General features: G+C 41.4%; 1 protein-coding gene across 3 annotated transcripts in view; it reads left to right on the top strand.

Annotated features, from left to right (window-relative positions):
• The window catches only part of LOC146198200 (uncharacterized), a 42,471-nt gene that overhangs the window by 7,887 nt on the left and 10,575 nt on the right, over nucleotides 1-24,009 (top strand). For all 3 annotated transcript variants that reach the window (XM_084593598.1, XM_084593597.1, XM_084593599.1), the window contains 10 exons: nucleotides 2,126-2,279; nucleotides 4,797-4,926; nucleotides 6,165-6,311; nucleotides 7,380-7,443; nucleotides 11,017-11,126; nucleotides 12,440-12,586; nucleotides 17,746-17,826; nucleotides 20,188-20,323; nucleotides 20,543-20,642; nucleotides 22,999-23,099. In XM_084593598.1, the coding sequence (XP_084449724.1) occupies nucleotides 2,126-2,279; nucleotides 4,797-4,926; nucleotides 6,165-6,311; nucleotides 7,380-7,443; nucleotides 11,017-11,126; nucleotides 12,440-12,586; nucleotides 17,746-17,826; nucleotides 20,188-20,323; nucleotides 20,543-20,642; nucleotides 22,999-23,099 (1,170 nt within the window). The remainder of the gene's footprint in view (nucleotides 1-2,125; nucleotides 2,280-4,796; nucleotides 4,927-6,164; nucleotides 6,312-7,379; nucleotides 7,444-11,016; nucleotides 11,127-12,439; nucleotides 12,587-17,745; nucleotides 17,827-20,187; nucleotides 20,324-20,542; nucleotides 20,643-22,998; nucleotides 23,100-24,009) is intronic.

The raw sequence follows: 24,009 nt of genomic DNA on the forward strand, positions 1-24,009 counted from the left end.
CCTACCATTTTTCGCTCCATAGCCCTCTGAGTTGTCCTTTAAGTAGAACCCTCTTGGTTAGCCTCCACGTTTCAGCCCCATAGGTGAGTACAGTTACAAAGAGTTGAAATGTTTAATCTGTATTCCACAGTTATGGCTGAGGTTGAGTGACACCTAGTATGTCAGCGCATAAACTTCGTGTTTTGCAACCTATGTCCCTAAATGGTTCTGCATCATTGCATGGATTTTACTATGCCTGCATTAATATTATGGTTTGGTTATGAGTAGTAATTAGTCTGTGACACTCATTAATATGGTAGTTTATCACCTGCAACTGCTATGATCATGCATGATTGAGAAAATTGAAGCCAAAACAGTCGGTTATCATTGTCATTCTGTGAACTGGTGCTGCATAGTTGATCACATGCACAACTGAGAACACAAAAAAAAGGAATGTCGGCACTGGTGAAGCGCACACTACCAACTGGTGGTTTTGTGTCAGGAGTTCAAAGAATCGTGTCACCAACTAGCCCGCATGCAACTTTTACTGGTCATTGTAATCTAGGTATATGAAACAGTAGATTGTATAATGTCAAATGTCTTTCTTTCCAAATTAAAACTAAAATTTCTAAGTCGATCTACCAAACATGGATTTAAAGGAAGGGAATCCTAGTCACGAACCAATTGTCTAAGTTGTGTGCGTGCAATTTGGGCATATTATGCAAAAAACGTGGTCAACCAGCATGAGTAGCTATTAGTGTGCTAGTAGCTGTCTCCTTCCAATGTAGTAGCTATCTCAATCTCATTTTGCAGCCTGCTGGTGAGTTGAGCTCGTTGATACATGATTGTATAGGATGAGTAGAAAGCACAGTACTCAAAGATGACAAAGAGCACTATACAACAATGATCTGGCGTTGGTCATCATCTCTGTGTGGCTTATGGTCATATACAACCAACTCTCTTAATGGTCCGTCCTACAACTAAAATGAAGATTCTTTAGTCAGCTGACTCAAGTGTGTGGCTTGGATTTGTCCTTGAGCACCCGCTGTTAACAAAACCAGCTAGAAGCAGCAAATGATCTCAGAACGCCCTGGGCAGTGCACAGAGCCACCTGTGATGGTGAAACCAGTGTTGTCAAAGCGGGTGATAAGTTCCTACTGTGGATGTTGGCAACAGTGCAGGTGCAAGTTCTCTTCTATGCTAAACTGTATGGCATATCATGATTTTATTTTCTGGTAGCAATTTTTAACACAATGGCATTAAAGGTCCTGTACACAGAAATTTGGCATCGGCATTGTGAGCTAAAGATCGCGGGCATGGCTACGGCAGGTGGTAGCTGGCAGCTGACATGACTGAGCACTGATTCTTCGATGGCTTGTGCAAAAATGAGACCACATAATAGCAGGAAGTTGGGAGAAGCTGCCAACTAAGGTTGCTAACTTTAAGTATAATAAGAGCCAGCCTTCCAGTGCTCTTGGATGCTGAGTTAGGCATGCTATTTCTTATGTCATGCAGGCGCATTTCAACGGCTTGGCTAGAGCAGGTCTTTACGCTTAAAAGCAGAGCTTAAATGTCCCCCATAATTTTTTTTTTTATCGCCTTAGGCAAGGTCAGTGCCTTACAGTTTTCTTCCTAACTCAAGTTTTGGAATAATTTGTGGAGGGTGAATTGTACATGATGGATGAAAATGTGATATGTCCCACTCAATAACATTAGCATACATTCTTTGGGGCAGCAGCTTTTTATGAATTGTCAGAAAATAAAAATGATAGAGTTTTAACAGGTAGGACATGCAAAGGCTTTTGCACACAGACGGAAGTTTACAGAGACAACAATGTGCAATGCACAGCCCGAAAACGTGTTACATCTGCTGCGGCAATAGCTACAATGTTCCATACTCACTTCCCAAAATCAATTGCTGGGTTCGAATCCACGGCAGTCTGACTTTTTGGTTTTCCCTGGGTGGTCGCCAGTCGTGCACGCCAGGAAAACACTGTTGCTATGGCAACTAGGCTGAGCCATAAGATTGGTGGCACCTTTTTTCTGGATGCGTGCTTCTACACTAAAAGACCCGCTTTTCCTTCCTTGTTGGGAATATATAGCAGATTTTCACGTTTTGTTTTCCTTCTCTTCTCACTTCCTTCAGAAACTGACTTGTCCAAGTGCAGGGACTACCAGGAAGTGTTAATACAAGAGAAGGCCAATAATCTTGTGCTTCGCAACGTTCCTGGAAGTATGTGGGTCATCCTTGAAGATGACCTGGTTGACTGTTGCAAGCCTGGGCAGGAAGTGATTGTCAGGTATGTAAGGTCTTGCGGCACAGCCTAGACCCTTCATGTAAGGTTTCCATCGCCATGCCCGTTACTGCATCTATACTGAACATACTAAGCTGTGCAACACAGTCTAGATTTCAAAAAGGATGCACTCACAGCTGTTGCTTTGGTTTAGAAGCCGTCACAGAAAAGCAGTGATCAGTTTGCAGCATTGTCACCTATTTGGTCATGTGTTCTGGGCCTGTTTGGTCTGTGAACAAAATGAGATGAGAGATCGTATTACTTCTTCCTGCAGCTATCTGAAGGTGGCCGTTTTCAAAGCACGGTACAGGGTTAATCTCATCTTTATAAAAGCCGCCAGCTTAAAGATAATTTCATCTCCATTTTTACTACGAAAGCAATACTATGACAGCCAAAGTGAAACCTCGGGTGGCTGCAGCTACGCAGTGAAGAGGCGTGAGGAGGCCTCTTCACGGCCTAGCTACGGTGTAAAGAGGCGCAGCTATGGTCTCCTCATAAAAAAAATCAACCTGCCATGACATTTGAATTCACATTACCCCTATGCCACGGGCAGGAGCTGCCAACTCGGGTCACTCCTTTCATATGGGAGGGTGATATCAGAATCAGCCTGCCAGAACCATTTGTATTCTCGTTACCCCTACGACACGCAGGCATGTCCATACGGCTTGGTTGAAGCGTGACTTTATACGTGGGCTGGTAGCGTCATACCCTTAAAGGATGAGCTTAAGTGACCCCAATAATGTAGCACCTTACACTGATCGGGCATGATGGGAGAATACTGTAGCAGGCAAAAGAAGCTTCCGCCATTGCTTTCGCAATTCAGCTAGGGTTAACGAGAGCTAAACTGCAACTAATTCTTTTGCTAACAAGAAACAAGTGATGTACTTTGTTCTTGCTGCTTCTTGTTTCATCATTAGTTTAAAATAGAGTGACCTGGACAGTTGATCTTGATTTCTGATAATTTACTAGAATACCAAACACAGATCGAATTTTATATACAGTTAAACCTGGTTATAAGAATACATTAAAAAGTTTCTGTTACATCCAAATTTTGTTTTAGTATAGTGACATTGTTTACTGTGGTCCAGCATCAAAAAATAGAAATCCGTAAATTGAAAGCAGCATCACAACTCCTTTTATTATAGAGTTCTGTATCTTTAACTAGTCATCATAGTAGATAAGTCCATACTTCAGTATTTTTCCGAGGGAATAGGCTTTAGTGGTAACAAAACAAACTAGCCACCACATGCCACTTTTTTTCTCATATGTGACCTCTAAAGATCCTGTGGATTGGCCAAGAGAGGCATTGTGTAAACCAGTCTGCCTGCGCAGCGTACCATGCACTATACTGTTTTAAACAGGTTCAGAGAAACCTCGTCAACTCAGGCCTGCATTATTCAAATTCCCGGTTCATTCAATTGAACTGATGCATTTGCCTCATTGACATCACATGCATTGACATCATATGCATCAAAAATCCTCCCCTTAATTCGCTTTTGCAAAGGCTAGTACAGTAGAACCTCGCCGTATTAAAAGCCTAGATATAATAAAGGGAAACTGAATTCCCAGTTCGTTTACCATAGACTGTAAATTTTTTCCCCTTTGTAGTAAAGTGCATCTGGTTTTGAAGAAAAAAAAAAGGATATATATATATGTGTATTTTTTTGTAATGGCTTTACCACCAAGCTCATCAGCGTTGAGAAGCCTACTTCAGGTAGGCCCTGAAGCAATGAGGAAAAGCATGCATCGCAAGGAAAAGAAGAAAAAGGAAATCTAAAGCTCGTTATGAACGTGTAAAGAAGGCGGCGCGATCCATTCAGGAAGTAAAAGCGAGTAAAAGTGCAGCAAGAAATAGGGAAGGGAAGAAACGGCTAACCATTTGCAGCACCGTGCAACGTGCAGCACGAGGCAGCTGTGGCCTGAAGTGGAGACGCGGCGTGTGCTGCTTTGCTGCGCATTTCTTATCTACTCCCTCTTAAGTGAAGGAAACCCCAGAAGACGACGCCGTGTTCATGCTAGTCTTTGGTTTTCACTTGAAATCAAACTCAGTTTTATTAACCGTGTTGCATTTATGCTAAAAAGGTACTTCAACAAGATGTAAACAAAAAAATCTTATAACTGAAAAAGAAAATCGCACGTAGAAATGATAAGCAAGGGGTGGAAGGTATCCTAGAGTGTGTTTTTTTTTCCATATAGCAGCAAGACTTGTTCAGTAAATAGACATTTAATTACCAGACTGCATCTTAGGGGCCATGTCATCACCAACAACTGATACAGTAAAGGCCCTGATATAGTAAAGATTTTTACCGGTCTAAATGACTTTACTATAAAGGGGTTCTACTTACTTCTTGCCCTTAATCGAACTGCACATATTTCAAACAAATTTCTAGTCTCCACCTTCAAGTTTGAATTGTAGACAGTCAGCTGTAGTTTGAAAAAAAAGCATGTATTGTCCTTCGATTGCTGCTAATTGCAGTGGATCCAAGAGTGAGTGTGTAATGTGAGTAAATGTTTCATTCACAGCGGTATCCTGTCCGCACGTCAACATAAGTTTATCCGTGGGCAGCGCCCTGATGTCAACTTTGTCTTTCATGCACACAATATTGAAGTTGCTGAGGAGCAGTCTGCCTCTCTGGACATAACTGCAGAAGTAGTAAGTGTGTTAATGTTCTCTTGTTTGTCAGGTTTGTCCTCAGTACTTGACCGTTGCCTGTTAGTCGGACAACTTCTTGCACCAAAACACATGCACCTTCATACAGATCACTTGAGTTTAATAGTGGAATACCTTGTTGTCATATGAGCTTACATTCTTAATTGGCACTGAGTAGTGTTTTGGTTTTGCAAGCATAGGTGGTAAATTGGCCTGCACTCAGTGTGGAAAAATTCGGACAAGATAGCACATGCAACACAAATAGAGAACTAGCATAATGGACAGTAATGTATACGTGCGCAAAAAGACGAGACAAAGAGAAGTGGACAACGACGGGTCCACTTCGTCCGTCGTTGTCCACTTCTCCTCTTTGTCTCGTCTTTTTGCGCACGTTACATTACTGTCCATCATGGTTCACCAACTCGCCCAATCAGCCGTTCTTCTCTAGAGAACTAACACTTTGTTTAGTACTACATTAGGTTTTTTTGTTTGCATTTTCGTGCTTACTTTAAACTACGTGCCAAGAAATAGCCTGGAGTTCATTTCTTTCGTTTGGCCACACGAAAATGCTCCTCTGTATTAAATTTCTTAGAAGGTCTTCAGTAACTCTTGGCATGGCATCTACAATGGCATGGCATCTGCAATTGTGCGCATGACTTTTAAAACTTTATTTTGAAGCTTCTAGAGGGGTTTCACAAAGTCAGTGATGCGGGCTATGTTGTAAATTCCTGCTGGACCAATTTATACGACCGTTTTGTGCCTAGAAAAAAAGCCACTTCTCCGAACAATAAAAAAAAATTTGGACATAATGAAGTTTTACGGTGTTCCTAGAAAGTAGGTGGGAGGGCTGTCTGACACTGTTACACTTTTTTTCCTTTACACAGTGGATTTTTTTTTACTAAAGGACAGTAGCTGATTTTTAATTGTGCAGTCAGCTTCAGATGATGGAGAGCAATTAATTGGGCATAAATATGTTCCTAATTGTGCGGCGTTAATGAATTCCCAAAGTTCTTGCATCATGTAATTTATTGAAATTGGGAGTTCAAATATGCGCACAAAATTTTCAGATTTTTCTCTATTGTACAACATAATGCACGTCTAAAAGGGAGAAATAAAATGAGCGAATTTTTTTTTCTGGTTTGTTCTTATGTGCAGAGTAGTGAAGGTTTTATTGGTTCTCATTTGAGAGGCATAAATCAGAAAAGTTTGCTTTTGCTTCTTCTTCCACTCATTCAATGCAGCAAAAAGAGTTCAGGGAGTTCTGGGATGAACACAAGGGCTGTCCCCTAGTTGGAAGAGACCTGATCCTTGCAAGTGTGTGTCCCCAAGTGTATGGCCTGTACCTGATCAAACTGGCTGTGGCCCTGGTTCTGGCTGGTGGTGTTCGGGTGGGTGCCATTTTTTGCTCAATAAGGATGCCTTGTTGTGACTGCTTTTTCTCTCTTTGCAATGGCATATTTTTTTGTAAGTACTCATCTCTCTCCATTATGCTCCAGGCTTAAACATCATCAGCCTGAGTGTAAATTTCTTTAATAAATGCCCTAACCAATTTTCTCTGAGTCACCTTAAATGTTCTTGAAGCATTTAATACTTGTCTAAATACCAGTCATTTTTATGTCTATATACAGCAGAAAAACATGTAAGTGCTGATAGGTTTTGCAAGTCTATTGAGAGTAAATTCACCGCATATTATTAAATTCTCTTTAGATGGCTATTTTTCACCTCTACGCAAGGGCTACACAAACTGCTGTTTATGCCGTATTGTGGGGAGAAATGTCGTGGTGGTTCAGTAGTTTGGTGCACTGTGCCTGCGCAAATTCCATGGTGATCCATGTGTTTTTTTTTTCGTTATGAGTACCATCCTAACAAGAATCGATTACATAATCGATTACTGTATCCTAGCTTTGTTTCTTTGAGTTCAAGGCACACCTACTTTTGTGCTAACATAATGCTAATGCTAATGGTTCACTTAATGAAAGATGTTGTTCCACATAAGGCTGGTAATACTACAGCCTCGTAAAGACTTCAGTAGGTAGGTGTTATTTGTCATTCAGCCCCAAGGAAAACATCACATCTTTGCTGTAAGTAAACATAGTTAATATATTGCCACGTGCCTAGCGCCACGCGACTGCCGTGCTTGGTGCCGACAACGACGAAGTGTTTGTTGGCTCGAGAGGCGCGCTGGTGCTGGACTCGGTGATCGAACTAGAAGCCGACCTTATTCTCGGGTCCTCGGCTACGTGTACCTTCACAGCTCCCTGTGACTTGAGTCGTGACAATATTAGGGCATGTGTTTTTTGTTACTTCTTTGGTTTTGAATAGCTTTTTGGGCTATTAAACTGCATTTCAAGGCATTCAAGTGAACATTTTGTCGCCTAAATCTGCGCTTTACCTCATACTACTTTTGCATCATTTCTTTGTGAGGTATTTAATCATCAGCAACTATTATTTTTCAGCAATGTGATGCAAGTGGAACTCGGATTCGTGGCGAGTCTCATTTGCTTCTTGTTGGGGATCCAGGTAAGACCACAACCGATTTAAGCATAGCCTGGGTTATTACCCTTGCTATTAAAATGTATGTGTATTGCATAAAACCTTTAGTCATATTGGCAATTTTTATGAACAGTAGATGGCACTGCAGTCAAACCAAGATGGCAACTGTAAGAAGGATTCCATCTGTGATCAACAAGATCACAAGTTTCCTTGATTGCACAATTGAACTGGGTTATTTCATTGAAGATGCTCAGCTAGTTTTGGGTAAACACTTTATTAGTCAGTTTGAAGCAAAGAACCATAGACAAACCGGAGATTGTCAGCCTACGTCTGCAGACGTCCGCCATGCAAGCATGCAAGGGAAACGGCACATAATCATTATCCTCCTCCAAGGCATTTTTAGCGATGTCAAGATAGTCAGAACTGAGCCTCCCTGCATGTCAGGAAAGTTAGAAAAATGCGAGCACAACTTGAGCACAACTTAAGCATGGCATTGCGAAATAATTACTCGACTCTGAAAGCTAAAATGGTTCACCGTGATTTCACTTTTGACTGTCATTTGCTTAGATTTTCTTTTACCAAGCTCAATACCAGTACTACTTACATCTAGCCATCATTTTATTTAAATAAGCAGCATCGTTTATGTACATAAATTTGTGAGCAGCTGTAGACCGCTGGAGCGGTGTACTACAGAACAAGTTAAAGCATGCAGATGCTTTATCAAGGGCAGTGATCTTGTTCCTCGCTTTTAGTTTTGTGCATCTTCTCTTCAGTGGAAGCACTGATCATGAAGATCGGTACGTGCTGTAAAATTTCACTTTATTTGCTCTGCAGAGGGTTACTAGAGCACTTTAAGACAAGCTTCCTCGTGTCTGTACATGAACTCGATAGTTTTGAGCCAGTGTTCGCCTTCACATTCACATGCGTGAGAGCATGAGTGGTAGGCGTCGGTCTTACTTTCACTTGCTGGTAATTCGATTCCAAAGTATAAACAAACAATGATTGGTAAACCGATCATGCCTAGCATTTAAACCTACCCTTTGCCGGTGTTTAAGCCTGCCTCACCGCATAATTCTTTTTTGTTGCCTCCCGGCTCTTAGTTTCTCAGATGTGATGCTTGCTATTCCTCACTGCTCTGGTCTTTTCGCTCTGATTTAAGTTTTTTTCAACCATGAAACACCAATGTTTAGAATAAACAAGCACCAATGCGAAGATATAAAATGCAGAGTTACAAAATAAAAATTCCGGTACTTTACTTTCAGCTTACGTTATTATAAGTACATGTGAACATTACAGTTTTTGTGCAGCTGCAGTTTGCAACGACCAGCCACGATTATCATTCTAGTCAGGAAAGCAATGCTATAATGGCATCGAGTCCTTATGTAAGAGGAACAAGTCATCCCCATGAAAATGTTGCGAACACATTACCATTGCCGCTGCAATTGGCTTGCCAATCCGCAATTTCTTCACCCACTTTTGGGTGATTTTTCATCTCATTGACCTAAAAAAGGATGTGCAACAGTGCTGCCTAGCCTCTTTTTTGCGGCGACATTCCTGGAACACCATAAGAAAATGCTTGTTGTGCAATCACCAGCAGCATACAGCACAAATGTGTTGAGCAAGGTCTCCGTCGACAGGACCATGGTACGGTCTCAGTGTGGCATTGATGGCTTGAATAACACCAATAACTTCACAGGAAAGTTATAATGCCTGAATGCACCAATGAAGCACCATTGAATAGCTACCAAATGATTCTGTGTGCTGCTAATAGATCATGCCACCGCTGCATCATGGCGTTGATTTCATCAAGGTTGCCACTATAAGTTTCTACACTTCCCAAGGCTTCATGTTAAGAATATGGCAGGCTGCTGGTTTGAAAGACAAAGTTAGCAAATTGTCATGTTGCCTTTTTGAGGAAGGTGCCGAAGCCAAAAGGCACTTCATATGCCTGCTTGCATTCAGAAGATTTGTGTAGCTTGAGATATTTATTTTTAAGCAGAGCTTTGTATATTTTATAAAGAAGGACTCTGTCTTAGCACTACTGCCTGCACGCTTGCAAAAACCCAATGTCTGAAGCAACTTTGGCCTTTGATCTTTGTGAGCGTCATAGAGGAGAGGAGGAGCACGGCTGTAACATGGACAAATCAATCAAAGGCACATGCCATACATGGTGTCACAGGTGATGCAGCCAATCAGAGCACAGTGGCACAGTGATAATGGTTATTTGCTGCTGAGCCGCTTGCGATGTCCGCCTTTTGATAGAGTTGAAAAGCAAGGCACCCGTGTAGTCCTTTATAGCTGGAGTTTCCTTGGAATGTTAAACCCTGTAAACCAAACCAAACCCAACCAGTCAGAGTGCTCACTCTACAGTTGACGTCACAGGCTGCTCCGCCGCAGCTGCCACGCTGGGAGTAGAGGGGAATCTTGCCTTACTTCGCATTCACAGCTAGGCATGTTTAAACACGTTCTGCCATGGCTATGCTCCTTGGCCGGGTTTGTATATAGGCTAACCCGGGGCTTTCTGACTAAGAGTATCATCATGTGTGATGATGGGAACAACGGGAAAGGCGACAGCAGCAGTGGGAATCAGCAGAAGCCAATGTTGCTGCACATTATTCCGTGATTAGCCGAGTTAAACCTTCTCTATTTTTTCTGTGCTTTACATTGAGGCTCATGATCATGGCTAAGGGCACCGTGGGGCAGCAGTCGCGGCGAACAGGTAACGCCACTAGTTGGCGCCGGAGGATTTTTGCAGGGACGCGCCCACCTGGGTAGGGCACACACTTGAAAGAGGTGGCCGTGGAAATGTAATCGAGATCTGCACAGCAAAATGGTGGCAGTTTCGGCCAGCTGGAATGATGTAGCAAAGCATAAACAATGTGGGAGCCACAGGACACAAAACAAAGGGACACGGACAAGTGCTGGCTGCCTGCTGGGCGTTTATTTCTAGGCTGGAAACACGAGAAATGGAAGACGACAGAGGGAAAAGCGCGTGCAGTTGGGAAAGGCTGGGCAAAAAGCGAGGGAAGGGGAGGGGGGGGGAGACAAAAGCATGTTAAAAACGTGGTTAGAATGTATTCTAAAGAGTATGTGAGAGATATAAAAAGAACAAATTACGGAATTAGCAATGAGGTGAGTAGCAATGTCCATGCACAACGAGAGTTGGCAAATGGAGTGATTTACTCTGATGTATAGCCTAATAGATTTAAAAACTAAAATCTTCATTCTCCAATGTGCTTCTAAAGCAATGTTTTAAAGCTCCGGAATAGTCCAGTTCGGAAATTATCATGCTTGAAAAATCGCTCAAAATTGAGTTTCATGAGTAGCATCACTGTACATGGTACAGAGTAACACATGTTCTTCATAACTACAAGTGAAAGTGTTGGCTCATAGCAGTTAGTTTTTTTTTTTTTTTTCCCCACAAAATGCAAACCGTACATGCCCTGTGCTTGTCAGCTAAAAAATGTTCAGACAGCCTCTAAGCTTCCCTTTAGGACATCATTGTGTCAGCAGACCTTGTACTATATGACTTTGGATTGTATGCACTTTGTGTTGTCTCTATTCTGTTCTCGTAAAATCATTTCCTTCCTCTGTTGACAGGAACAGCCAAATCTCAATTTCTGAAATATGCGGCAAAGATGGGTGCCCGTTCAGTCTTGACAACAGGGATTGGAAGCACAAGTGCTGGCCTCACCGCAGCTGCAATCAAGGTGATTGAACAGCCACGCCTCTTGAGTGTTCACCTGTGATCATTGTGCTGGCTCTGTTGCAAATGGTGCAGACACTAGAATAGAAAAGACTGAAATTGAGAGGAACAGTTCCCTGGCTTCGATGACTGCCAGAACCTTGGATTGGTCCCATAAAAAGACAACGAAACCGTTCTCACTGCTGCAAATTAGCACCGACAGAATAACTGATTTTTGTAGTGTGGTTCGGCATCTCTTTCTACAGTTGCTGAATCTAACCAGCACTTGGCTACAGACACACTTGTGTAACTGCACAGTTATTGTCTTCTTACTTTAGCTCTTTGTATAACGGGCCTATTCATATAGTTCAGTTTGAGCAGTGGCACAGAAGGCCTCATTCTGTGCAATCGAGGCCACTTTTGAACAAGCAGTGCTATTAAATGTGTTGCAAAAAGGACTGTACTTTAGTTTTGGGATCAATATTTTTATCAGCCTTATGAGGGAGTGTTTATAAACTTTGCATAAATCTTATCGATACGGAATGATCGCAGCAAACATGGCGTCCAAAGTGACATCTTTGCCTTGCACTGATCCTGCTCAGTTGCGATGGCATTCCCATGACTTCGCAGCATCAACACTTGACTTTGTGAGTGCAAATGATAGGTTTGTGTGAAAAGATGATGTCCGTTCATCGTATTTCAGTTCAGAGAGAGATGATTTCTCTGCCCAAATCACACTATCAATAAGTGCCCATCTGTACATGGAAATGTTAAATTTCAAAAGGTAGAGTCGGCAGAAAAAAAAAACGTTGAAAATATGCTGCCTTTGTGTATCATCACCAAGACTATGCGACAGCGTGAAATGTTTTGCAGAATGGGCGCAGCACATGTTAGGGCTGCTTACAAAGGCTGCACTCTTTGAATTGGCCTTAGCCATATCGTGTACATGTTTATAGCTATGTTTGGGCATTTTTTTCTTTGCCATTGGAAGCATTTCCCACCTCCTGCTTGCATTTGTGTATGGCTGCATTGTAATGCATTCGCTCATCGGTTGAGCTCCTCTTTCCTAGAACTTCCAACTTGCATTGCATTCCAGATTTTTATAACACTTGCTGGTTCTCAAATTGTCCAGCCCTCTTGGCTGCAGCGCTACTACAGCTTAGAACATGGACTTGCACTCTATATTGTGGACCCAAATGAAATATGGGGGATATGTGTTTCTACCTGTTTACATTGAATAGGCTCTCAGTCGAAATGATATTTGTGGTGGGACAAATGAGTTTGCGCAGAGGAGCCATTGAAATTCGTGTCACCAACGTATATGTGTGAATTGTGCAGGATGGCGGAGAGTGGCAGCTGGAGGCTGGTGCCCTGGTGCTTGCAGACGGAGGCATCTGTTGCATTGACGAGTTCAATAGCATTCGTGAGCATGACCGAGGGAGCATCCATGAGGCCATGGAGCAGCAGACTATCAGTGTTGCAAAGGTGCTGTGTCTGCATTCGTGCCCTCATCAGACACTACGCATGCATACTATTTGCTTAGGGAAGTAAGAGAGGTGGTCATGGCAAGGAATGTAAATCATAGCAGCATGCACTTTTCTGAAGTCATTATAATGCTTATATGTCTGCAGTCAAACTTTAATGTAACAAACGCAGATACAGTAAAACCTTGTTGGTATTTTTTCTTAATGTGGGAAATAAAAATTAGCTGTGGTTTAGCTTGTGGTTAAACCTGGAGTTACGCAAGGTCAATCTGCATGGCTATGCTTAGGTTCGCCTTGAAAGTAAAGACATGGCTTTTGCACATAGTAGTTTACTCTATGCTTTCAGCTTTATTTATGCCAATAGGGGAATCACTTCACGTAAGAGCACCGCGTGCTTTTTGCATTGACCATTCTCATTCGGGTGCAGAAGACTTCTAGTGGTACGACATTGTCTTTGCGTCAAACTCCAGGGCACACCGGCGTCACAACGTTCGAACGAACTTTCTGTCGTAGCAACTTGCTGTTGTCGTTCACCTCTACCAACTACAGTAGAACCTCATTATAACGAAGTATTATGGGGCACAAAAATTTGTTCATTATATCCGATATTCCTTATAAAAGTGTGCGCCCAGACTCCTGTAAATAAGTTTGCTAATAAAACGAAACAAAATACGCACTAATATGGACAACACAAATCTGCGTAAAAGCACAATTCTTTAATTAAAAGCTTGGTGTAAGCATGAAATCTCGCTTTTCATTCTGTGTTGGACAGCAAAAATGAATACTAAGAAGGAATGTTACCTCCTCACACAATTTGCACGACGGAGCCAACAGACTCGGGGAGTGTAGCGCGCATGCACGGGTCGGCCACAGTGGCAGAGGCACGACAGGGGCTCACGCCATAACGAGGCAATGGTGATGACTTGCCAGTCACGTGCCAGCCATTGCATGACCGGACTCGAGCAGCAGCAGCGGTGGCGGCGACTTTCGAATCTCACCATGGCCGTTCATGACCTCCAAGAATCACCGCGTGCGGGGGTGTGATCTCCAAAGCCATAAGCCGTTGGCAGCAGTTTTTGTTGCCACCGCTAAATGACGCGGCATGCGAACACGTGGGCAATTTAAACACACTTCTGCTGGGTGCAGATTTGGATTGAGTGGAAAAATCGCATTTCTTGATGTTTTTTCTGGCTCCTTTACGCATTTTTTACCGTTTTAATGCAAAAAATTGCTTCGTTATAACCGATCTAGCATTCAGTTTTGAAATTTTTCTTTCGTTATGCTGGAAGAACTCCTATAGAAATAAACCATAGACTAACCAAACTTTAATTTTAGTTTGTTTTATCCCATATATATCCATGTTCGTTATAGTGAGGTTTAACTGTACCGAGATATCTGTACTTTTTTTCTTCTCCTCCTTGTTATTTTTTTCTTCTTTTTCACCTTTCCTTGCTCTTCGGACAGGCACGGTGAAATTGCGAGACTGTGGCCAATGTACTCTTGCAACAAAACATATTACAGTAAAATACCACTTGAACGAACGTCACTTAAACGGAGTATTCAGTTGTACAATCTCTATTAAGTTCCCCCGCCGAAGCTCCATTGAACGCTCTGCAAACGCCCTTCATTTTAACGAAATTCAATTGTTGCTCATTTCAGTTCTACGAACATTTTCTATAGCGTCATCGTGTGTCTCCCACGTCATACTGAGTATTTCCACCAGAACAACGTGCACTTTTTCCTGAATATTTGTACGTTGAGAAACATATTTTATTAGCGTGTGACTAATACTGGGCGTCATTTAGCTCTACGTTTACCTGGCTATCTAAACAAGCTTGTATTCAGCGGACTCACCAGCTAGCTTTGCATGCTTAATTGAATCTACAGTTATAACCACCCCTAGCCACAACTTCAGCCCTACAAGAGCCTTTTAGCTCCAAGAAAGGCGTATGTATGCATGCTGGTTAATCGTGATCGGCTGAAGGAATGATCTGCTTGGAGGAAATGAATGCCTCTGCTGCCCAGCAGACCGCGGTGCCGGACGATGTTCGAGCTTGCAAACCGTGACTGAGGCCAACCCTACTGAAAAAATTGTATGAGGCAATAACCTCACGTTTTCTCACACAGTCTCAATCAAATCACGTAAGAAATAACTTAAAAGTCGCATATAATTGTGTAAGATCTCATAGTTTCTTGTACATTGACATAAATTATGGAAGATATTTTATGATAATGATGTGCACCAAATGAGGGTCTATGTGATTCGATGAGGTTGTGTGAGGTTATTGCTCCGTATAACTTTTCGTTTTTCAGTAGGGAATAACACTGCAGTCCTAAGTTCAAAAGTGGTGAAAAAGGCTACTGCATTACGAGTAGAATATTTACCGCAAAACGGCTTCTTGGTGCTAATAGAAATACGCTTTCACGCACTTATTTCAGTTCAGTGAACTTTCACTTCGACAAACATTTTCCTAAGGTCCCTTGAATTTCGTTCAAGTGAAGTTTTACTGTATTCGGGAAAATGTATGATAAAATAAAAATGTCATAAAAATGTCGATTAGCATTTCTTGGTGTAAGGTATGGACAGCACCTTTTAGTTCTGGCACAATTTCACTTGTGCTGTGCTTAGCAGGGAAGAGACTTCACAACACATTTGATCCCGGTGATTGCAACGGCAAACCAGGACTGATTCTTCGTTGTCTTTGTTGGTGTCGATTTTTCAGAATGCTTCGCCCTTTTACAGCAGATTATTGTGGAGAAGTAATTGTAGTGGCTGAATGTGGTGCGTTCTTGCTATTTGTGCATTCCTGAAATCCAGTCCGCTAGTATGTAAGGCATAGTCCTTGTTCTCAGGTGCTTTGCCTCGATGGCCCCTAGGGCACTGCGAGAAAGCTACAGCATTGCCCCTCTTCATGTTGGGTCTCCATGGGAATGGTCCTCTCTACTCGTTGGCATTCTTTGATGCACCCGTTTGCTTAGTCACTGCAGGAAAGCTGCCATGGTGGCTGAGTGCCGCTGCTTTTGAGTTCTTCATGCTGCATTTCCCCAGGTTCAGCAGGCTCGTATGTTATCAGATGTGCGATTCATCGCTAAATGTATTAAATGACCATAAATCATGATAATTTTAAACTTAGTAGCTGTCCAATTGTGTTATTCAAGAATTAATTAGCAGGGAGAAAAATAGTGTAAATCTATAGAGAATTTTGCTACCTGCAACTTCGAGCATATGGCCACAGAACAATTCTATATATTGAATTGCATGTACAGAAACCTGGACATAGCGAAAATTTGAGCACTTTCATCAGTTTTATTATATATATGTAGGTTTAACTGCATATGCGTTTCCGCAGGAGTATTTTAAAAAGGATACTTGAAAGTTTTGTTACGTGTTCATACTTCAGGCTCGTCTGCAAGACAGTAGCAAATATCTGTCACCACGTGCATAATTCCATGTGCACCATGTGCAGTAAATAAATCATTTTGGAATTTTTTTCTCCCAAGCAGTTTGGTTTCAACAGCCATACTGCAGCTATGGCATGACAGCCCAGATCATCGATGTGCACATTCAGCGCATAAAGACTGTAATACTTATGAGGCTGTCCTTCTTTTTACATATGTTATTCTGGATGCTAAGGTGACTGGAATGAATTAAAACTATTAATCAATAGTTGTGTTTCAGCATTTCTGTCTTTCACATGACCTCACTCCTAACTTCTTCATCATTGCCATGAAGGGCAGAAATTAGTTATGCTCTTTCAACTGTTCGTTCATAGAAGATGTAGAAATAATTCCTTTTCAGTCGACTTTCAAAGGAAGATAAACAAATACATCCGAAGCAGTACACCCACTTTGGTCTTCTGATTTCTTCTCTTCGTGATATTAAAATGGTTGGTGCTCTATCATTGGAAACGCTTGGAATTAGCGATGTGCCTGGAGCGTGATTTGCTCACTATTCTCATTAGTCTGTACAATTGAAAGATTGCATTGTTTAAAAATCTTGTAACCACATTTTCCTATAAATTTTTTGTCTCAATACAAATGAAGACTTGAGCATTGAAAATTAAATATAATAGAATGAAATATTGTGACCAGTATGCCATTCTATTTGCCATGCTCCCCCCCCCCCCCCCCCCCCCTCAGCGCTGAGTGATTCAAAGAAAGTTTTGCTGTCCTTTAAAATCAAGTTATTAAGAGGATTGGAAGGCTACTTTTGATAAATGAAGCCTGCTTTGACTGGGCTGTAAAAAAAGCAAACGTGTATACTGTAGTGCATTTACCCTTTCAGCTTCAGAGAGTGCAACAAAATGGGAATTCTTTTCATGTAAATAAAACAATGTGTCATTTCTGTACCAGCCACTCCTTCTGAAATATAGTGCAGATAAGGGTGTTATCTAAATCTCCTTTTGATCTTTTGTTAGCCTAGCTTCTGTAAATACTACAAGGTCATGTAAAAGATAGGAATTAACCTTTTTGTTGCATATGGGTTGCACATGACGTCACGTGTGCAGTCCAAGTCATAACTTCCGCAGTGCAGGTTGAAGCAGGTGGCAAAGTGGATTAAAAAAGCATGCAGGTTTCTACTATGCTTCCAGTCTCAAATATGTCAGCTGCTATGAAATTGGTGCTACTATTGTACAGTCATGTGCAAAAGTGAAAAGGCCATGACACTACAATTACCCTATTTCCGTGTAAAAATATGCACCTAATGATGTGCTTGGCCAAGCACGCAAGAATATTATGGGGTACCCTGTGCATACCTCGAAAACAGCCACTTCACCATCAGAAGATGTTGGCATGCACTTCTGTTAATTCATGTCGTCTGTCCACTTTTGCACATGGCTGTTTACTGTGTGCATCAGCCAGTGGAAGTTATTTGTAATGTTATTGCATTCAGCAACTACATAGGGCACATGTATCTGGTTCCTAATTTTTCCATCCTAATAAGCACATATTATGGCTTACACATTATATTTTTACTTGTTCCAACAGAGGAAGAAGGGTCACTGCCATTACAAGTCAGGTACAAGATGGTAAAGTGCAGCCACTGGAAACATGCTGGTGGCTAACTGTCTCAATAACATATCTGCATCTTTGTGGACACTGATTCTGTGTATTTATTGGAGCTAAATCTATTTTTACTTTTTTTTGTGTTGATTTCAGGCAGGGTTGGTGACCAAGCTGAGCACACGGTGCTCTGTGCTGGCTGCTACAAATCCAAAGGGTTCCTGCTCGGCGGATGGGGTAAGAAAGCAATCTTTTCTTCCTTGTGTAGGTACAAAGGTGTGTTGGACAGAACGAGTCAGTCCGTGCAGAGGTCATGTGTGAAATTCTTTGTTTGAATGCACTTCACTACAGAGCTTGTGTTGCCACCACCGCTGCTGAACCTTTTAGGTGCCACCGGCCTCCTTTTGGTTCTTCAGTCACCAGAAAGTGAACAGCACGCAACTTGGCAGTGTTGACTATGTTGGGTCTCATTTCCTTGGGTTTGTTTTACTGGTGGCAGCTATCAGAAGCTAGCCTGTGCTGAGAAACTTCATATTTTCAAAACCACAGGGGAAACTACTAGTTTAATAAAATGTATTGCAAGCTAAATTGTGCGCAGTGCAAACTGCTGCTGCATGTCTTTTTCATGCTTTGAATGGATTGAGCTATTTTAAATACTCTGCTCTATTACTGGCAAAAGAAGGGTATGGATGAAATAATGAACATAGTGACAGCAGTGCAGTTTGTCGTCATAGTTGTCTTCATAGCTGTGGCAGAACATTTGTGATATAATGAAAAAGCTTGCACTGCTTTACCTTACATCAGACAGGTAGTATAGTGATTATTAAAGCTATTTTTTATTTTTTTGCACGAGCAATGAAAGATAACCCCATGCCTCTTGCCAAAAAACAAAAAAATACAGACGGTTCAACTCAGTTAATCACGAAATATTGTGCAACAGCAGGGCATTTTGATAGGATTGTGCTTGCTGTGTCTCAATTATTAAACATTATTTTGCCGTGTTAATCAGGCAGCCATGCTATGTGTGCTGCAGAACTAAATGTTCTGAAAGCTCTGCAGAATCTGCAGTGGAGAAATGCGAAAGTCTGAGCGTTGATGCGGCACACAATACATTGCATGCCCCTTGTCGAACACAACCAGCGTTCTGTTGAACGCATCAGAGTTCACCGGCATTCCATAATTGGCTTACAGGAAAGTAAAGGCGCAGTATTTGTCACACTTGTTTTTGGGACACCTGAAGTTCCTCAGACAGGTGAAAGGTCAAATCGGCTTCAGACATCGAGTTTTTGTGAGAATGCCTGCAGCATTAAAAAGATTTCTCTTCACATGTTTAGATTGTGGAGAGCATAACAATAGAGCTTATATTAGTACTTTCTTGGTATGAGAATAATCAATAGTGATTTTATTGCACATTGAAATTTAGTGTTTATTAGTTTGCTGTCGTAATGTTATATGTAAATAGCCCTATTTAAATAGTATCTGATTAAATTTTGTAGGTCTCACCTTGTCTAAAGTTTATCTTTTATTTCAAGGTTTGTGGCCGCACGCCCATCCAAAAAAGATCCCATGCAACCATTTGTTCCATTAGCAAATCACGTGGCATTAAACATGATAATAGATATGTTGATTGCTGCTAAAGTCTAGTTTACAGAATTCCAAAAGCCTGAGGCCATGCATACGTAGTAGGTCAAATAATAATAATAATAATAATATTAAAAAATGCAGTGTCACATGTTTTCTGTGGACACCTGGTTGAGTTCCTCTGGGAGTGATAGCGGAAAGAGAGGAGATGCCATAATGGAGGGCTACTGAGCAATTTCAACCACCTGGGGATCTTTATCATATGCTAACATCGCACAACACATGAACGCCTCTCTGTTTTGCCTTCATCGAAATTCATCGAAATGCAGCCGTCAGCAATCAAGTTCGAACTCCACTACTTCGCTGTTTGAATATTTATCCCATGGAACATAAAAACTCTTTGAGCAATGTGTGCTCTTGCGAACTGACAGACCTGTGCCGGGATTGTAAAAAGCATGGAATGTGAAAGCAGTGTATGCCACAATTCAAAAACACGAGTGTTTTTGTTCACACACCACAACATACTGACATAGTAAATCATTTGCAAGTTAAAAGAAAAATTTCGCATCACTAAATCTGCTGACACGTGTATCAGTACTAGATTGGCCACACTAACACAAGAGCAGATTGCATTCCTAGAAGGAACATAATTTTGCCGCATGCCTTGTCTGTTTTATCTTGCACGATTAGTGATCCCTTGTGCAGCTACAATAATAATATCCTGTTTTCCTTGTATCTTTGGTCTTTTGGGCATATACTGTTTCTTTCCATTAAACGTCAGTTGCGAGCAAGTGCTTGTGTAGTGTTGGCTTCCTTTTTGTCAGTCTTTTTCTTCTCATTGACACTGAACCCATATCAACTAGCCCAATTTATGGTATTAAATTTACATTAAGCTACATTAAATTTAGTAGTGGGTAAGGTTATTAGCTAAGTTATACTATGTTACTAAAGCCAATTCTGCTGTGTTATATTTAGCTCAACATCATAAAAGAGTGCTGTGAAACCACATTTTTCCAGGAACTGGATGTGAACACTGGCATTGCAAGCCCCCTGCTCAGCCGATTTGACTTAGTTCTTGTGCTGAAGGACTCCCACAATAAAGACTGGGACCGACTGGTCTCCAAGTTTATTCTCCAAGGCCAAAACCCCATAGGTTAGTGAAACCAACTTGCTGAGCTGACATCTTTGTCAAAGCGTGCAGACAAAATGTAAGGTAGCAATAGCATGATAACTAAAAGTGAACTAAAATCGTCTTATTTACAGAGTGAAATGGCAAATCTGTTTTGCAGGTTTGCTGTAGCACATGGTTGTATGATGTGCAAGCTGGTGGTGATATTGATGAGGCTCATGTCTCATGCCTTTTCATTTTCAGAGGATCGAGAAGACACTGGTTTTTGGTCCATTAGCAGAATGCGCTCCTACTTCTTGACCATCAGAGCACTCAACCCCAGGTTGACTGAAGATGCCCAAAGGTATCATTAACGTTTTGTCCATTCAGCTGCGAGGAGGGGAGAGCAGCCTTGACGTTCAGATGTCACTGAAACCATAGACAGGAAGCTGTTGTACAGCTACAATAGCAGTGTGTTTCAGTTCTGAATTTTGATCTTTGAAATTAAATATTGGCTTACTCTTTGTTTTGCTGTACCTTGGAGCTGCTAGTTTAGCATCCAGTGATGCTAATAGTGATGGTAGGTTCTACTGATGGTCATACACATAATAAAAGATGAATGGGAAATATTACACCATGCTATTCAGGTTTCAGGATCCTGGGTATTTGTATGATCACTTACTGTGCTGCTCATGCCTTGACACGGCCTCCATTTGGGAGCCTGTGTGAATTAAGTGGTGTGAGACACATAACGCCTAATTTAGCGAGTATCAGATGCCATAACTTGCATGGTCATTCACATGGGAATATGTCTGCAATCCACATCATCTGGATTTGTCAATTAACTGGGTGAATTAAATAGGTTTTACTGTCCTGGGGTATCCATGTTGAGGTTTCCTTGCATTAATTTAGTTATCAAGTTATACATTGATGTGGATATGAGCAAAATAATGGCTTATTGATGCCTCATGAGCCCTCATGAACACTTTCAAGGGCCACAGGTAAATAAACCGCAGGTTAAGGAAGGAAAATGGTACAGGACAGGTAAACAGACCACAGGTTAAGGAAGGAAAATGGGAGAGGAAACTTTTGTTGTAAATATTAATGTTTTCATCCCAAGGTTTTGAAATACAGTAAGCGTTTTTGTTAATTGGTGGCACCATCAGACGTGTTTTTGACAAGTTTTCTACTGGTGTTGAATGCAACTTGGGATTATCACGGCGCTGAAGTGATGTTGGGATAACAAAAGTTCTTTATTGTAGCTTTAGGTATGTTCCTTTTGCACATTTTCCTTGTCTGTCTAGTTTTATTTTAAACTAGAGGTGTGCGAATATTTGGAACTTCGAATACAAATAGAATATGCTTGTTATTCGATTTTTATTCATATTGGAAGAATTGATGTTTGAAATTTCTGAATAATCGAAAATTACCGAATAACACCGAAAATTTTCTAATTCACTAGTCTCCCCAGCACTGCGCTCTTCACCGCAATGCTCAACAATGTGGGTTGTGCAGTGAAGCATCCTCAAAATGCGACGGGGCTGTGAAGAGGAAGCTTTCATTTTGTGAAGTGGGCCTTCCTGACAGTGGGCGCAAAGCGAAGGACTTGACGAAACCGAAAAAAAATGCTACTTCGGTTGCATTTCAAATGCAGACATCCATCGTACCAGTATTCATCAGAGAAAAACTGCGATGCAAATGGTTTTTGGTAATTTTTCAGACCCATTTGATATTTTTTTCTGATTCTGTTCCTTGATGGCTGAATTATTGAGAGTTTGCTGTATTCAACAGCGATTATCAGCTCTACCTAGTTTAATGCAGGTTCTTTCTGAGCATAAACACTGCTACTATATGGAATCTCGTATTACCTTTGTACTAGATTTTTCTGTAAGAATTGTGCTCCTGTGCATTCTAGCTTAATTTTATTTGCAAATACTGCGTGAATTCTGAAATGAGCAAGGTGAACAGTGTTTGCTATCTTTTTTCCTTTTTTTTCAATGATCAGACAATCGATATTCGATGTGATATTCGAAAGCATTTCTTTTTCATATTGGTATTCGATTTGTTTTCAGAAATTTCGATATTCGCACACCCCTACTCTAAACATATGCTACTGAGGCCCATATTGACTATTGATGTTGTACTTTGACTTGTCAAGCACTGTGCCTTGGTGAGCAAATGGATAGTGACCACATAATGTTTTTTTTTTTTTTTTTTTTTTTTTTTATATCCAAGATGCGGTGGCTTCCGGGCCACTGTCTGGTGCCTATTGAAAGACATTAGCTTGCACATCCAAAGGATATAGGAAGGGTTGGAATTCTGGCTAGGTGCACTAGGTGAAAGAGGAAGATGTGTGCTTGTATATGAGGTACTGGATCATTACAACTGCATGTAGCCTTTGAAACAGAAGTCTTGTCAAGGATTTGTTAAACTGTTTTCCTGTGCCATGAATGGTTCAGCAGGTACAGTGCCCATTTATGATTTGTATATGACACATGTCCTGCGCTCAGGTCGGGACACCTAAGGTTGCATTTTTTTATTTCACACTCCTTTGCCCATAATAGATGCATTTCCAAATTTGTTACCTCACTGTGACCATTCACTTTAAGGCTTCACCAAGCCAAGCTTCCCTGCAAAAGTAGCTACACTTGAGAACAGGTATCATAAGTATTGTTTGTTTGGCAGAAATGCTAAATGGTGTCTGCTGGTTGTTGTTTCAGAGTCCTGCAGGAATACTACCGGTGTCAGAGAAATGTTGCTCAGCGTGATGCTGCCAGGACAACGTTACGACTCCTGGAGAGCCTTGTTCGTCTCTCTCAAGGTGCTGAGTTCTTATTCTTTTATACTGGGGGTCTCGTGCCAGTGATTTCTGAGTTCAGAATTCTCAAAAATGGAAGCAGATTGGCTGGATTTGAAGGAAATTAACTATAATATATAAAATATTGCTTGTGAATGTGAAGAGTGCAGCTGGGATGATGGTGATAAATATGGTCTGTTTGGTCTAGCTGTACTTGCTGCACCAATTTCGTACTGTTGTAATGCGGTGCTGCGACTAAAGTACGAGTTCTGGTCGTTCAAGTGCAACTTGACACTCGCTGCTTCTGAAAAGAAAGTCGAGTTCAGGACTGGCCATCTGTAACTGGTATCACCAACAAATTCTAGCTGGCACCGTGCCACCTTCATCAATGGCTGCTATCATCCCGAACCACTTGAAGCAATTTTCAATAGCACATTACGATGATGTGTTGCCACAAACTATCCTTGATGCATGTGCACCTTGTGGCAGCTAGTGCAAAATACGCAGGTTCTTTTACTGAACACAATTAAAGTGTCACCATGCGTCATGCTGCATGCACGTGTTTGGTTTTTAAGCATGGTATGAAGTATGCACAGCTGTTTCTTGGGCAAACTTGGGCACCAGTCTTGTTGACAAGTGGAATAACTTGAATCTTCTTGCCATTTATCACTATGTGCAAGCTGTCATCTACTTTCATGGTAGCAGCAGCTGCAGCATTTTGGCAATGACCACTGAGGAATTGTACACTTTTTCTGAGCTTTTCCTCAATGGACCTTCACAATGTCTGCATTTTTGTAATTAATGGGATTGTGCAAGGGGCACCTATTCCACTGTTGAAACAAATGCCAAAGCACAGCACCACAAGTATTGTGCAATGTCAGTGCACGTTAAAGAACCTAAATGGTCGAAATTATCTGGGGCCCTCTACTATGGT

The sequence above is a fragment of the Amblyomma maculatum genome, chromosome 2, assembly GCF_055883805.1.
Source record: "Amblyomma maculatum isolate TAMU_Amacu chromosome 2, ASM5588380v1, whole genome shotgun sequence".
Classification (NCBI taxonomy): Eukaryota; Metazoa; Arthropoda; class Arachnida; order Ixodida; family Ixodidae; genus Amblyomma; species Amblyomma maculatum.